Source organism: Podarcis cretensis (assembly GCF_951804945.1).
Source record: "Podarcis cretensis genome assembly, chromosome: 15".
Taxonomy (NCBI): domain Eukaryota; kingdom Metazoa; phylum Chordata; class Lepidosauria; order Squamata; family Lacertidae; genus Podarcis; species Podarcis cretensis.
In genome coordinates, this window is record NC_137185.1 from 44,222,741 (window position 1) to 44,239,254 (window position 16,514).

The window sequence follows — 16,514 nt, forward strand, 5'->3', positions numbered from 1 at the left end:
TCTTTGGTCCAAGTACACTATGTCAACTGGACTACCTCTACCTATAAGCTTACTGACCCTCTCAAAGAATTCTAAAAGGTTTGAGAGACAGGACTTTCCTTGCAGAAGCCATGCTTGCTCTGCTTTAGTAGGGGTTTGTTCTTCTATGTTCTTTACAATACTTTCCACCAGTTTTCCAGGAACAGGTGTAGTAAAAACCATCAGCTAGTTTAACAAGTGCTACGAATTGACAGCTAATAAGCTATATTAATTTGGGTGACCCAAAACATTTTGGCACCTGACGTGAACCACAAAATGGTGCCACCTCCTCTTCCAGGGAAGGAGGGAGTGAAATCTACATCAGCAAGAAATGGCGATGGGGTGTGTGTGTTTCAAATCAACCTTATCTAACAGCTTAAGTGAGAACCAATAGCTGTAACCCTGTAAGGCCATTTCTATTCCTATTATCAACATGAATGTTATTTACAGGACTCCAGCAAGGCCACTTTTTGAATTATTATGGGCCCAAGAATGACCCTTGTTCTTCCATTCCCTTATCTGAACCTGCTGGACCTCCTAACCAAAACAACCTTGGGTGCTCTTCTGTAACTTTGCAGAAAGCAAGTTTGATACTTATTAAACTATACAACCAAATGAGAACCTGTAATGGAAAATCAATGTATCTGCTTCCATTTTGAAACGGTGTTCCAAGTCTCATGAATCCAGGGTCTTCTCAGAAGACTTAACTGCTGTCCATCCAGCCCTGAAGTTATTTCTTAACCGTTTCCTTCAAGATCAGATTAACATTGTCCAGTGCAGATTCCCTCTTTTAAAACCATGTGTACAGTTCACGGCAGTGGTTGTCCACATACCTGTGCAATATTGTATATCCACAATTCACACCCATGGCAATCTTGCAATTCCTAAACTGCCACCTGTACACCATCTGCTTGCCTTGTGAATGGGCGTTATTTATCCAGCAGTAGGTGAACACGCTGGATCAGTTTATTACCCCTCTCTCTTACACGCACACCTATGTGCCGATATTGACAGTTCAATAAAGACTAAGTAAAACCGACACAAAAACAAAAATCGCGCAAAAATACACTAGCAGCCAAGGCTATCCGCACCAGCCCATCGTCGCCCAAGGCCCCCAGGACCCAGCGCCGCCTCCCAGGGAACGCTGCCCGTCGAGCTGCGGCTGCGGGCCTTGGAGCCTGGGGTCCCCCGACCCTCCGACCTGGGAGCGGCCAGCGGGGAGGACGCGCCTCGGGAAGCGGGGCAGCCGGCGAGCAGCGCCCCTCGTTCCGCCCTCCGCGAGCCAAGCCCGCCCGAGAGGAGCCCCGCTAAGGCGGCCTCAGAAAGCGAGCCCGCGCCGCCTTCCTCCTGCTGACCCGGGACGACGGCGCTCCCCTCGCCGGACCCGCTCCTTACCCGCCTGTCCCCTCAGCGCGCCGGCCGAGCAGAGCAGCCCAGCCCAGCCAGGCGGTTGGCAGCGAGACCAACGCGCCCTCCTCGCGCCGCCGAAATCTCACGCACGCGCACTCCGCCCAGCGCCCTCGCCAGCCCCGCCTTCGCGCCTTTAGAGCACGTGGCCGCCCCCGCCCCGCCCTGGCCCAGGGGGTTAGGAGCAGCCCAAGTTCCCAAAGCAAAGGGGGGGCTAGAAGGAAGAAGAAAGGCCCATCACGTCCGGCGCGGGCTTGAATTTACTCGTTCAGAAATACGTCAAGTAGTTCATTAGGACATCTCGCCAGGGAATGGTTCTTAGGAGTACATCCCTGCCTCAGTCTGACTTTCACCCACCGCCCTTTAATGGCGCAGTCTATAAGTGTACCATTGGGAGAGGAGGTGGGGGAATGGGGAGCGCGTCCGTAGGGCGTGGTCATCTCAAGGGCGACTTCCTCATAAGGCCCCAAGCAGCCGTTGGGGTCGGATTTTGAACTGCAGCCCCGCCTCTCTGGGAGGGGCCTCTGCTCTGCCTCTGGCCATGGCAGTAATTGAACAAGCTGTATTGATAGATCAGGTTCAATAGACTTTGTTTCTCTCCTTCGAGCCCAAGAGACGGTTTGGTCTTCTTGCTCCAAACACTCCCTCTTCCGTAGCAATGCATAAATCATGAGTGCATCGCTTCCTGTCTTCATCAGTTCCTCAGAACAGAGTCTGCTTGCAGTCTTCACACTCCCATGTTCTCAGGCAACAAAACAGACAGACCAACTCTCGCCCACTCTTCTCGGGCAGACAAGACTTTTAAAGGCAGCTAACAAGTTAACAAAGCAATAATTCAGCGCTTCTGTGGCCTTGATTGGAGTCACTTTTGCAGCGTTTACATTATACTGGATCGGGTCAGCAGACTTTTTCAGGAAGGGGCCGGTCCACTGTCCCTCAGACCTTGGGGGGCGGCGGACTTTATTTTGAAGAAAAAAACCTGAACAAATCCCTATGCCCCACAAATAACCCAGAGATGCATTTTAAATAAAAGGACACATTCTACTCATGTAAAAACACACTGATTTCCAGACCGTCCACAGGCCTGATTTAAAAGGCAATTGGGCCAGAATCTGGCCCCCAGGGCTTACTTTGCCTACCCATGCTGTATATGTTTTCTTTTCCCCAGTGTGTGTGTGTGTGTGTGTGTGTGTAGTAAAATACATTTCCTAACAAATACAGTACAAATACCAACATGCTCTATATGGGGCTGCCCTTGAAGATGATCCAGAAGCTGCAACAAATGAAAAAATTGGTGAGAGGGGCAGCCTGATGGCACCATGTGTCATCCTGAAAGCACTCCCCTGGCTGTCAGTGAACTACTGGGTCTTATCACTACAATACAAAGCCATAAACTGCTTTAGACACAAGTACTATACCTAAAGGAGCACCTTTCTCAATACTGACCGTCTTGGGCCCTAAAATCAGCAAGGGAGGAACTGCTGCTGCTGCTGCTGCTGCTGCTGCCGCCTCCAGGTGCTGTCCGATGGGCACTGACCTGCAATGGGGCATTTGGGGTAATAATTCTCTGTTATAGAATGCCCCCCTTGTGAGTTGTATCTGGCTTCTTCATTATTTATATTCAGAAATAAATTTTAAGCATTCCTCTTCACCAAAGCATTTGATGACCGAAATATATTCCTCCTAACAATCTTGAAATGGGACGCAGGTGGCGCTGTGGGTTAAAGCCTCAGCGCCTAGGACTTGCCGATCGAAAGGTCGGCGGTTCGAATCCCTGCGGCGGGGTGCGCTCCCGCTGCTCGGTCCCAGCGCCTGCCAACCTAGCAGTTCGAAAGCACCTCCGGGTGCAAGTAGATAAATAGGGACCGCTTACCAGCGGGAAGGTAAACGGCGTTTCCGTGTGCGGCTCTGGCTTGCCAGAGCAGCGATGTCACGCTGGCCACGTGACCCGGAAGTGTCTCCGGACAGCGCTGGCCCCTGGCCTCTTAAGTGAGATGGGCGCACAACCCCAGAGTCTGTCAAGACTGGCCCGTACGGGCAGGGGTACCTTTACCTTTACCTTTAACAATCTTGAAATAATTTCCTGTGAGGTTATGTGACTGTTCATGGGCCATTGCCAAGGGCAGCTGCCCCTTTAGATCAATCAGAATCAATCAAAATCAATACAAATCTGAGGCTCTGACCCCCAAAAAAAGCATGACCTGCCAACAAAAATCCTGGCTACACCCATGCAACATCTTTAATTGTTTGTTTTTGTTTTGTTTTGTATATTGTTTTCTGTTTTGTTAATTCATTTGATTTGTATGCTGCTTTTCCACACAAAAAAATCATGCTCAAAGCGGCTTAAATCAAACAGGAATGCATTTCAGTTAAGGAGCTTGTGGATGTAATCTCAGAGCCTTTGTTTGTGATCTTTGGGAATTCTTAGAGAACAGGTGAGGTCCCTGCAGAATGGAGGCAGGCAAATGTCCCCATCTTCAAAAATTTGAAAAAAGAAGACCCAGGTAACTTACCAACCAGTGAGCTTCACATTGATACCAGGAAAGGTCCTAGAACAGATAATTCAACAGTTGTTCTGTGAGCACTTAGAAAAGGATGCTGTGATTACTAAAACCCAGCATGGGTTTCTCAAAAATAAGTCATGTCAGACAAATCTCATTTCTTTTTTCCATGGAGTTACATGGATCAGGGGAATGCTGTGGACGTAGTGTATCTTGATTTCAGTAAAGCTTTTGATGTACTTGTGAGGAAGCTGGTAAAATGTGGGGTGAACGAGGTGACTGTTAGGTGGATTTGTAGCTGGTTGACTGATTGAACCCAAAGAGTACTCATTAATGGTTCCTTATCCTCCTGGGGAAAAGTGACAAGCGGGGTGCCACATGGTTCTGTCCTGGGCCCATTGTTGTTCAACATCTTCATAAACAACTTGGATGAAGGAATTGAGGCTTACTAGCAATACATGTGAAAAAGCTCTAGGGGTCTTAGTGGACCACATGCTTAACATAAGTCAACAGGGTGAGGCAGCTGCAAAAAGTTAATGCTATTCAAGGCTGCATCAACAGAAGTCTAGCGTCCAGATCAAGGGAAGTTGAAGTCCCACTCTATTCTGCCTTGGTCAGACCACACCAGGAATACTGTGTCCAATTCTGGGCACCACAGTTTAAGAAGGATGTTGACAAGCTGGAACTTGTGCAGAGAAGGGCAACCAGGATGATCAAGGGTCTGGAAACAAAGCCCTATGAGGAACAGTTGAGGGAGTAGGGTATGTTTAGCCTGGAAAAGAGGAGACGGAGAGGAGATAGGATCATGATGTTCAACTATGTAAAGGGCTGTCACATGGAAGAGGGAACAAGTTTTTCCCCCTGCTGCTCTGGAGTGTAGGAGTCAAGCCAATGGCTTCAAATTACAAGAAAGGACTAAGCATCAGGAAAAGCTTTCTGACAGTAAGACCTGTTCAGCAGTGGAACAGACTCCTTCAGGAGGTGGGCTCTCCTTTCTTAGAGTTTTTAAATTAGAGGTTGAATGGCCATCTGTCATAGATGCCCTAGCTGAGATTCCTGCATTACAGGGGATTGGACTAGATGACCTTTTGGGTTCCTTCCAACTCTACAATTCTATGATTCTCTAATTCTCTCATATATATGTTAGAAGGATGATTGCCTATATTTCAAAAGCTTTCTGCAACATCACAACTTGTGTCGCGTGTTTTTAAGCCTTGTGCTTTTTGCTCCAAAGCTTCTTTAAAAAAATATTATTATTTTATTTACAACATAGTCCACAACAACTCATACATACAAACAAACCCACTACCATTGACAATTTAATTATCAAAATTAAACTCCTATCCCCTTACACAAAGAAAACATAACATAAAAATAAAAGACTTCCTTTATCCTGTAAATGGCCTCCTTATTTACTTCTTGTGTACTGTTTCTTTTATATGTGATTATTACAATTTTTCCTAATTATGACTTAAAAAACCACAAAGTCTCCTATAGAAATCAAACGAAACAAGTCCAGGTGTATATTTTGGGGCACTGGTTGGTAAAGTATTCTCTGCATTTTCCCCATTCTTTTTGGAATTCTTGTCTAGCTTGTCCCCTAATTGTCTCTGTTAATCTGGCCAATTCAGTATAATCTAATAACTTATCCTGCCATTCCTTTTTTGCTGGCACAAATTCTTTTTTCCAATTTCTGGCAATTAAGGTCCTCGTGTGCCTGTGGCATACAGGAATATTTTCTGATCCTCTTTTGCTATACCTGTGCCTGTTATTCCTAATAGGAAAGCTTCTGTATTTTTATGAAATTATATTTAAACATTTTTTAAAGTTCATCATATACTATATCCCCGAAGCTTTTGATTTTTTCACAGGTCCACCAGATATGTATAAGTGTCCCTTCTGCTGTACTGCACCTCCAACACAGGTTTGCTTTTGTTTTATACATTTTAGCTATTTTGGCAGGTGTTAAGTACCATCTATAAAACATCTTGATTAATTTTCCCCCTAGTGCTAAGGCAAAGCTTCTTCTTTCTTTTTTCTTTTTAAAATATTAAGAGTTTACTAATGCAACTTTACTAATGGGCCTTAGAAAGCACTGCTAATAACAAAGCCAGTGGAAGTGATGGTATTCCAGCTGAACTATTTTAAATTTTAAACGATGATGCTGTTAAGGTGCTACACTCAATATGCCAGCAAATTTGGAAAACTCAGCAGTGGCCAGAGGATTGGAGAAGATCAGCCTACATCCCAGTCCCAAAGAAGGGAAGTGCCAAAGAATGCTCCAACTACCGCACAATTGCACTCATTTCACACGCTAGCAAGGTTATGCTTAAAATTCTACAAGGCAGGCTCAAGCAGTATGTGGACTGAGAACTCCCAGAAGTGCAAGCTGGATTTCGAAGGGGCAGAGGAACCAGAGACCAAATTGCAAACATGCGCTGGATTATGGAGAAAGCTAGAGAGTTCCAGAAAGACATCTACTTCTGCTTCATTGACTATGCAAAAGCCTTTGACTGTGTCGACCACAGCAAACTATGGCAAGTTCTTAAAGAAATGGGAGTGCCTGATCACCTCATCTGTCTCCTGAGAAATCTCTATGTGGGACAAGAAGCTACAGTTAGAACTGGATATGGAACAACTGATTGGTTCAAAATTGGGAAAGGAGTACGACAAGGCTGTATATTGTCTCCCTGCTTATTTAACTTATATGCAGAATTCATCATGCGAAAGGCTGGGCTGGATGAATCCCAAGCCGGAATTAAGATTGCTGGAAGAAATATCAACAACCTCAGATATGCAGATGACACAACCTTGATGGCAGAAAGTGAGGAGGAATTAAAGAACCTCTTAATGAGGGTGAAAGAGGAGAGCGCAAAATATGGTCTGAAGCTCAACATCAAAAAAACGAAGATCATGGCCACTGGTCCCCATCACCTCCTGGCAAATAGAAGGGGAAGAAATGGAGGCAGTGAGAGATTTTACTTTCTTGGGCTCCATGATTACTGCAGATGGTGACAGCAGTCACGAAATTAAAAGATGCCTGCTCCTTGGAAGAAAGGTGATGGCAAACCTAGACAGCATCTTGAGAAGTAGAGACATCACCTTGCCGACAAAGGTCCGTATAGTTAAAGCCATGGTTTTCCCAGTAGTGATGTATGGAAGTGAGAGCTGGACCATAAAGAAGGCTGATCGCCGAAGAATTGATGCTTTTGAATTATGGTGCTGGAGGAGACTCTTGAGAGTCCCATGGACTGCAAGAAGATAAAACGTATCCATTCTCAAGGAAATCAGCCCTGAATGCTCACTGGAAGGACAGATCGTGAAGCTGAGGCTCCAATACTTTGGCCACCTCATGAGAAGAGAAGACTCCCTGGAAAAGACCCTGATGTTGGGAAAGATGGAGGGCACAAGTAGAAGGGGATGACAGAGGATGAGATGGTTGGATAGTGTTCTTGAAGCTACAAACATGAGTCTGACCAAGCTGCGGGAGGCAGTGGAAGATAGGAGTGCCTGGCGTGCTCCGGTCCATGGGGTCACGAAGAGTCGGACATGACTAAACGACTAAACAACAACAACAATGCAACTTTTAATTGATGAATCCAGCAACATACCTACTCTTGGGATATGGGTGGCACTGTGGTCTGAAGCCTCTTGGGCTTGCCAATCAGAAGGTCAGCAGTTCGAATCCCCATGACGGGGCGTCCCAGCTCCTGCCAACCTAGCAGTTCAAAACCACGTCAAAGTGCAAGTAGATAAATAGGTTCCGCTCCGGCGGGAAGGTAAACGGCGTTTCCGTGCGCTGCTCTGGTTCGCCAGAAGTGGCTTAGTCATGCTGGCCACATGACCCGGAAACTGTACGCCGGCTCCCTCGGCCAATAAAGCGAGATGAGAGCCACAACCCCAGAGTTGGCCACGACTGGACCTAATGGTCAGCGGTCCCTTTACCTTTACCTACTCTTACTCCAGAAGGCAATACACATTTACTAAGAGATAAGTTCTTCCGATTCCCATGAGACCTATTTACCTGGGCGGAAGTAGCATTAAACTTCATAGGAATTACTTCTGGGTAAGTTTACCTTTTTAAACGTGGACAGCATTGCGCTGTTCATTAACGAATCTGCGCCTAACTCCAGTGGAGAGACAAGCAAGCTTACTCGGATACCTACGCCGGGAAGGAACCCAGGAGTCCTGCTCCGGCCCTAGTGGGCTGTCCTTTGCGCACGTGACTCTCTTCGGTGCCAGGACGCGGAAGCAAAAGGCTTCCTCCGGCGTTTTCTGTTTCCCGTTGGCGGTGAGCACAGCAAGCGCATTGCCCGACTCTCGCCGGCATCATGCTGGGCCCCGGGAAGGAGGCGGCGGCGGCGGCGGCCCAGGTAGGAGTGGGTTGGTTCCCCGGCGGCGAGTTGGTGGGGCTGCCGCGTCTCCCTCCCTCCCTGGGCCAGCGACGCGGAGGCCTCTTCTTCGGGTCCCCCCAGCCGAGCCCCGAGGACGAGGACGAGGAGACTCAGTCCGGGGCCTCCCAGATCAGGGCCGGGCAGCCCCAGCTCCTCCGCCCCGAGAGAGAAGCTGAGCCGCTGCTAGGCAAGGCCGGAGGGAGGACTGAGCCCTCAGCCTCCAGCCTCTCTGCCCCTTGGCCGGGCTGGCTCATTCCCAGACATCCGGAGAGCGCCGCGCCGACTACCGACGGGCCTCGGGGGCTCAACAGTGGAAGAGTAACAACCAGGACAACAATTCGCATTTCTGCAGCACCTTCGCCTCCCTGAGCTTCTTAAAATTCTGACAACCTGACATTGCAGATCAGTACTGTCATCCCCTTAGAGCCAATAGGAAGCTCAGGCTGGATTGCTTAAAGCAGAAGTGCCTAACCTTTGGCTCTCCAGATGTTCCTGGACTCCAATTTCCAACAGCCACAGTCATCATAGCCAATGGTCACAGACTGAGCAGGTCGTAGCCACAAGGACTGTCTTCTATCCCCACTGTCAGACGCATGATGCCTCTGAATGCCAGTTGCTGGGAAGTGCAATTGTCACGTGGGGAGTGTGGTGTTGCATTCAAGGTCTGCTGTCAGGCTTTCCAATGGTAGAACAGAGTCCTAGACTAGATAAGTCCTTAGTCCGATCCAACAGGGCTTCTTACAAGTTCTGCAGTATCTGGAGGGCCACAGAATCTTCTCCCCTGGTGCAGGGAGATCCATGGATAGATATCCCAGTTTTCAAAGGGTTAAGAACAGCTGCAGGGAACCCAGTTTGACTTTGGACTTGATCACTAGTGGAGGAAGCTCTTTGCACCAATTTCCTGATTGAAGCTGCCTCCCATCCTCAACTCTGTTATCTGCACAAGAGGTGTGGACACCGGGAATAAATGTTGCAGGAGAAATAATAGCTTAGACAGGACCTGCTAAACAAGAGTGGGTCTCTCTTCTGCATAAACACGCATACAAGTGCATTGTAAATTTCTTAAATATTACAAACAGTACCAGAGAACTCTTCTGTAAAAACAGAAAAGGGCGTTTCTGAGCAGGAGAAACCAGCTGAAGGAATACCAGCTGAGAAAACCTTACTGTTAGAAACTGAAGTAGATAAAACTCCCATTGCCACCCAAGAATATGAAAACAAACCTCTTCTTGATCTTTTTAACACTCCTGAATTATATGCTAAATTTGAAATAGGGTATTTTATGTTATCACTACAGTAAAATAAGCTGCAGTTTAAGAAGTAAATAAGTATTACATGTATTTCATTTGCCCACACCCCAAAATTTTCATTTTGTGCAAGAAAATTATTATTATTAATAATAATTTTATTATTTATACCCTGCCCATCTGGCTGGGTTTTCCCAGCCATTCTGGGTGGTTCCCAGCAGAACAGTAAAAACATGATAGAACATCAAATATTTAAAACCTGTTACAGGGCTGCCAAAGTCAGATAGTTGTTTATTTTCTTGACATCTGAACAGAGGGTGTTCCACAGGGAGGGCACCGCTGCCAAGAAGGCCCTCTTCCTGGTTCCCTGTAGCCTCACTTCTCACAGTGAGGGAACCACCAGAAGGCCCTCGGAGCTGGACCTCCATGTCCAGGCTGAGAGATGGGGTGGAGATGCTCCTTCAGGTATACAGGGCCGAGAAATGAAGGGTCTTCCTCATGGCTTTAATGTTTCTGGAAAATTTATATTGCTTGCAAGTGACTATAAAGAGGTGGAAGGGATTTAGTTTGAGGCATTTTGAAGTTTAAAGTAGTACTACAGTACATTCTAAAGTATTATCCAGGGTTTCCCAAATATCTGAGTTCGTTCACACATGCACACCCCTGAACTATAAAGTTGCCATTGACCCTGACCCATATTCTTAGAAAAGTAAATGAAAGAAAGTGTGCTGGTCCTGGGGGGGGGGGTTACCGTGAGGCGTGGTCAGTGTCTGGTCCTGGGTTGAGGATCTGGAGGCAGTCTGTCAAGGGCGAAGCGGGGTCCAAGGCAAGGAGCCGGGCGTGGTCAGGAACTCCAGAAGAGCAGGTCAGGGTGTTGGCAGAAACAGGTTTCCAACGACGTTGCTCCTGCAACCTGGGACTGGGCTGACTGGCCTTTATCTCCTCCGGGGCCTAGGGCGGTCCCGGCCCACAGGTGACCCGCATCTCCTGGCCTTAAGGCGAGCACTCCTCCTGAGAGAACTTAGTTCCCTCCGCCTTTCTGCCCTGAGCCTCTGCAGCTCAGGAGAGGCTGGAGGGTTACTGGACCCAGAGGCAACCTCACCTTCCCCTGACAGGGCTGGGAGAGGAGCACCTGCAGGCAATGGGTCCTCCATCACCCCCGGAGCCAGAGTGGATTCACCTGGTGTCTGCTCCTGAGGATCCGGCACAGGTGAGGGCCCTTCAGATTCAAGGCCCTGCCCCGGCTCAGCCGGCCCTGGAGGCGGGGACTCCTGTGCAGGCTGAGATTCCTCCGGTTCAGCCTCTGAATCAGATTCCCAGGCCATCACAGAAAGTCAAGAAATATCAATATATATTAAATGTTTATTAATTATCAATCACCATTGCTAGGGATCTAAAAATGTGAAAAAATAAGGAAGTAAAACAAGCAAAAACTATTATTTATTTATTTATTTATTTATTAAATTCATATACTGTCCTAGGCCCGCAGGTCTCTTTTTTAAAAAAATAAATTGTTATTGGTTTTACAATTTAATTTTACATTCACACATTAAATAGAATCAAAAAGTGTAGAATTCTCCAAATTCTCGGACTTCCTCCCTTCCCTCTGTGGAGTCTGCTAATAACCATTTTCCACTGCATATCATATCGTCCTCTATTTAGCCTTAAAACTCTATTTATATCCATGGTTCTTTTCACATTGCAAGTGTTACTTCAGTCCTGCCAATGTTTACAGTGTTCTCTTAAGTATGTTTCAAAATTTTCCCAGGCCTTGTTAAATTTGTTATCATCCTGGTTCCTGATTTTTCAGTCATTTTAGCCATCTCAGCATAGTCCATCAATTTTGTTGTCCACTCTTCTCTTGTAAGTGTTTTGTCTTCCTTCCGTATCTGGGCTGCCGTCGTCGCGTACATGAATAGTCTTTTATAGTTCCTTGGTATCTCTGCACCTAAAATTCCCAATAAAAAGGCTTCTGGTTTTTTAACAAAGGTTATTTTAAACATTTTTTTAACTCATTGTATATCATTTCCCAATATGCTTTTATTGCCTTACAAGTCCACCACATATTATAAAGGTGCCCTCTTTTACTTTACATTTCCAACATATATTTGAACTAGTCATGTACAAATTTGCTAGCATACTAGGAGTCAAATACCATCTGTACTCTTTCAATGTACTGTACTGCATGCCGTAAATTTTAAATCCTCTCTCCACAGCTTCTCCCATGAAGAGTTGAATATTGTATCCAATATCTCTTGCCCATTGTATCTTTACTGATTTAACCTCTTCATTCTAACAACCTCTTATACATTTTAGATAGTGCTTTTACTTTATTTTGCAACAATTCATTTTCAAAGCTTGTGATTTCATTACTGAATCCATTTCTTTTATCCTTTTTAAATACAGTACATCATTTAATTGATGGTATTGTAACCAATCTGTTTCAATTAGTTTACCTTTTCATACCATAGATATGCATGCCAACCAAATCGGTTTTCATGACCTTCCAAATCTAGAACATCCGTATTTTCCAATGCTATCCATTCTCGAAGCCAGCAGAGGCAGGACACCTCATAGCATAACCTCAGATCTGGCAGGGAGAAGCCACCTCTTTCTTTAACATCTGTTAATTACATATTTTATTCTTGGTTTCTTCCCCTGCCAGATAAATTTAGAAATATCTTTCTGCCATTCTTTAAAGTGACCTGTCCCACTGATAACATGTATTGATTGGAATAAAAACAACATTATTGGCTATGCATTCATTTTTATAACCAATATTCTTCCCCACATGCCCGCAGGTCAGACCAATTCACAAGATAAAATTACAATATAAAAACACAAAACACAAAATCAAAATATAAACAGAAACAGCTGAATAACCCCCCAAAACACTTAAGAACAGTTAAAACAATTTTTTTAAAAAAACTACAATCAAAAAGCAGTTTAAAAGAATGCAAACAGAAAACTCTGCTGGCTGCAGGAGTCCTTTTGTAGTCTGTCAGGGGCCCTAGTAGGCCTGGTGAGAGAGGCAGAACAGGACCCACACACTCTCAGCAGCTGTTGCCATACAGAAGTTTCTCAATGCCCTTTAATCGTAAGGTTCTTTGTTCTGAATTAATGCTTTTGCCTAATGTCTTATAAGCATATTTGAATATTGTATCCAAAATCTCTTGCCCATTGTATCTTTACTGATTTAACCTCTTTACTCCACCCCAGGCCTTTTTTGACCCTCTTTCAACCCCTGGATATTTACTTAGCCCCTTGCACAGTCCCACCAAGGTAAAAGGCCCCTGGACGGTTAGGTCCAGTCAAAGACAGCTATGGGGTGTGGCGCTCATCTCACTTCAGGCCGAGGGAGCTGGTGTTTGTCCACATACAGTTTTCCGGGTCATGTGGCCAGCAGGACTAAACTGCTTCTGGCACACAGAAACACCATTTACCTTCCCGCTGCAGCGGTACCTATTTATCTACTCATGCTGGTATGCTTTTGAACTGCTATGATCGGGGGGGGGAGTGATATTTCCACTGAGCTACAGTCTTTCCCCATACTGGAGGTGGGAGGTTGAGGATGAGTAAGAATTGCTCCCCTATAGAGATCAGAAAGTGGGACTGTAATGGGAGGTCTTCCTGATTCATAGCTCCTTAGTCACTACACGGCACCAGCATTGTCTCTCCTTGGCTGAAATGTGACTTCATTACTTGGCTTTGTGATCTTGAAGAGTTTGGATTTGGATTTGATGTCCCGCCTTTCACTCCCCTTCAGGAGTCTCAAAGCGGCCCACATTCTCCTTTCCCTTCCTCCCCCACAACAAACACTCTGTGAGGTGAGTGGGGCTGAGAGACTTCAAAGAAGTGTGACTGGCCCAAGGTCACCCAGCAGCTGCAGGTGGAGGAGCGGGGAATCGAACCCGGTTCCCCAGATTAAGAGACTACCGCTCTTAACCACTACACCACACTGGCTCTCTTGTGACAATCCAAAATGCTGATACAATGGCTGCAGTTTTTCCTTTCTAATTCATTTATATCCCTTGTCGCCTCCCCCCTTTTTTTTCTTTTTTAATGTAGTTCAGCTTGTAGTCTGGCTGCCTGAAACACAGAAGAGATGTTGTTAGGGGAAGTCTCCAAAAACCTTCTGACTCGGCCACTGACCCGGAATGAAGTGTTTGCTGTTATCCTTCGCCTGACCGTCTTTGGGGCTGCCACTTACTTCAGCATCAAGTGGGTATCAGATGCCTTGGACCCAACCCGTAAGCAAAGGATACAGCTAAAGAAAAAGGTATATACATGGAATTTACCCACAAAGTCCACTGTGTGTGTGCACCAATTGGGCTATAATTTTGGAATCCTAAAATGGTCACAGATCTTGATCACTGATATTCTGCTGTGGTGAATATCTCATATGTCCTTCTATAGCAGCACATCCACATGCCAATAATCGGGGGGGGGGTGTCGTGTCCTATGCATGGCTTTAGCACAATTTAGCACCACTGTAGCATTCAGTGACAGGCTGGTCTATCTTTCTCTTTTTTTTCTTGTTTCTTTGTCTCTGCTCATCTTTCAACAACAAATGGACAGTAGCCTCCAGTCTTTTGGGGCCCGGGGTCACTTTTAAAATGTAAGGAACTGTTGCAGGCACCAAAAAAACACACATTTCACATTGATACCCACACCCACATGCAAAGCAAATGAAACACAAGCAAAAAAAGGCAAGGCCCCCAACCAACCTCCCTCCTGGTTTTATTTTTTGTTGTTTTGGTTTTAACTGAGATTTTGTACACAACGTAGATATATTTTTATATGAGTTTACAGTAGATAAATATAAAATGAACTAACTAAATACTAGATAGCTAACATTTAAAAATATCTGTGTGAGAGGACAAAGGAGCTATCTCCTTATGAGATAGTTTCCAGGTGTATATTACTTTCGTAACTTAAGTCTCCCTTCTGGGATTCATTTGTGAACAGAATGTGTGAGTAAACTCTTTTTATACTTTTATAGAAGACTGTGTTGCATCTATCTTTTTATGATGGACTAAAGGGGAAATTACCAAGAAAACTTAATTTAGAGGCTTTAGCGAGCCTAAGCAAACACATCCTCTGCGAAAGTTTAAAAAGGGGAATGTTACTCTACTAAATTGTAGAACTTGTTAACACAAGTTGGAAAGGATATAATCAAACAATATATCCTCTGCTGCATCCCTGAACATTCCCACAATAGGCATGATGCTCTGACAGAAAAATACCATCTGCCAGAGGTGGCCCTAGGGCAATACTTTCAGCTACATCTTTTAGTAACTTTGTTTGGTCTGGTGGCCTGCTCAGCATCTGAGACACCCAAAATTTGGAGCAATTGGATAATTCATTTGAAACAAAAAAGCCAGCAATTACTTTTTATAGGTATTTATTATCAACAAGTAAGTTTGATATACAGAGTTTAAGAAATGATTGGAATAAAGAGTTGGAATGTTCACGATTACCTAGACCAGGCATGTCCAACAGGTCGATTGCGATCTACTGGTTGATCGCCAGGAAGTTTCTGGTCAATCGCCAGTAGATCGTGTGTTCTTTAGTGATCGCCAGCCTAAAACGAAAAAAAGCTCCCCGTAAAAAAAGCTCAACAACTCTTCTCCCCCCCCCAAAAAAAAAAGCTCAATAACCATGGGCAATTGCACGGAGAGCTCCTTCCCTCTTGCTGACAGAGAACTGGCCAGTATGTGTGTGAGTGTGTTGTGCGGGATGGCTGGATGGCTCCCCCTCCTTCATGCCGACAAAGAGCTGGCCAGTATGTGTGTGAGTGTGTTGTGCGGGATGGCTGGATGGCTCCCCCTCCTTCATGCCGACAAAGAGCTGGCCAGTATGTGTGTGAGTTTGCATGTGTGCGTGGGCTGGCTCCCCTTCCCTCCAGGATGTAACAGGGATGCTGCCCTGTGCCTAGCCTGCACCCTGCTTGGGCAAAGGGGGATGCAGGCTGAGACTTGGGCAGTGCCAGGGGGAAAACCAAGGGCTGACCATGGGCTTCCCTTGCCCATTTGAGCAGCCCACACCTGGGACACTCCCTCTTCCTTCCCTTGCCGGTTTCCATTGTGGATCTCTGTAGGTCTCCTGCATTGTGACTAGGAAAGTCTTAGACCTCGCCTGGGATCTCATCCTTTCTTGCCCGCCTGCTTTTTGTATCCACGCTGCATCATGCAGGCAAGAGAGGAACAGGCGTGTGTCCCGGTTTCTGCATTTGCCAGGATTCATCGTTGCAAGGGAGCTTGGGAAACTGAGTTCCCTTGGATGGTGAGTAGTTCCTTTGCGAGGGCTGAGGATCCTGGGAAACTGAATTTTCCAGCCATTTGGGGCTTTCTGTGTTTGTGTGGGGAAAGGTTTTTCTGTTGGCTAAAAAGCTGTTTTTTGAGGCTGGTTTGTTTCCTGCTTACATAACGTGGTCTTCAGTAATCAAAGAATTCAGGAATTGGATACCAGCACTGTTGGGGTCTTTGTTGATTGTTGGTGCATTTTAAAACTGAAGCCATGTGGGGCCAGGGGGCGGGTGCTGGTTGGGTTGTTATTTTCCTGTGCCTTCCAGGTGGGCGTGCTCTTGCTGAAGTTTCCAGTGCTACTGCTTTAAATAATAAATGAAAATGAATTAAAAGGAATAAATAAATAATTTTTAAAAAAATAATCATTGTGCATTTTAAGTTAACAAACAGGGTAACTGAGCCACTGGTGCTTCCGCTTGTTGCAGGTTCCTTACGTGGAGCAGGTCCCAGCCTCCATTGGGGTGGCATTGTTTTGCAGGAAGGTTTGATTTCGAGGTGGTTTGTGTGCAGCTTTAGCTGTGCGGTTGCAGGGGAATACAGCTTTTGTTTTAAGTTCCGTTCTGAGGTTTGCTACTGCATTTGCTTTTAGCTTTTTGCTTTGGAGGTAGAGTGGTGTGGGTACAGTTGTTTGGGAGCCAT

At 45.8% G+C, this 16,514-nt stretch overlaps 2 protein-coding genes across 8 annotated transcripts in view; one reads left to right on the top strand and one right to left on the bottom strand.

The window, feature by feature from the left end:
* PIWIL2 (piwi like RNA-mediated gene silencing 2) overlaps window positions 1–1,506 on the bottom strand; it is a 53,761-nt gene extending 52,255 nt beyond the window's left edge. The window contains exon 1 of one of the 2 annotated variants that reach the window (XM_079954948.1): window positions 1,414–1,506. Coding sequence is in view for 1 of the 2 variants with exons in the window: in XM_079954947.1 (XP_079811073.1) it covers window positions 852–886 (35 nt within the window). In the remaining variant the exon portion in view is untranslated. Of the gene's footprint in view, window positions 1–851; window positions 902–1,413 lie in introns of those variants that run through there. The other variant, XM_079954947.1, reaches the window with a different exon arrangement.
* A 395-nt stretch (window positions 1,507–1,901) lies between these two features.
* LOC307203916 (outer mitochondrial transmembrane helix translocase-like) overlaps window positions 1,902–16,514 on the top strand; it is a 62,000-nt gene continuing 47,387 nt past the window's right edge. The window contains exons 1-2 of one of the 6 annotated variants that reach the window (XM_079955193.1): window positions 1,902–2,002; window positions 13,636–13,846. In XM_079955193.1, coding sequence (XP_079811319.1) covers window positions 13,673–13,846 — 174 coding nt within the window. In that variant the 5' untranslated portion in view covers window positions 1,902–2,002; window positions 13,636–13,672. Of the gene's footprint in view, window positions 2,003–7,681; window positions 8,310–13,635; window positions 13,847–16,514 lie in introns of those variants that run through there. The other 5 variants (XM_079955195.1, XM_079955196.1, XM_079955197.1 and 2 more) reach the window with 5 other exon arrangements.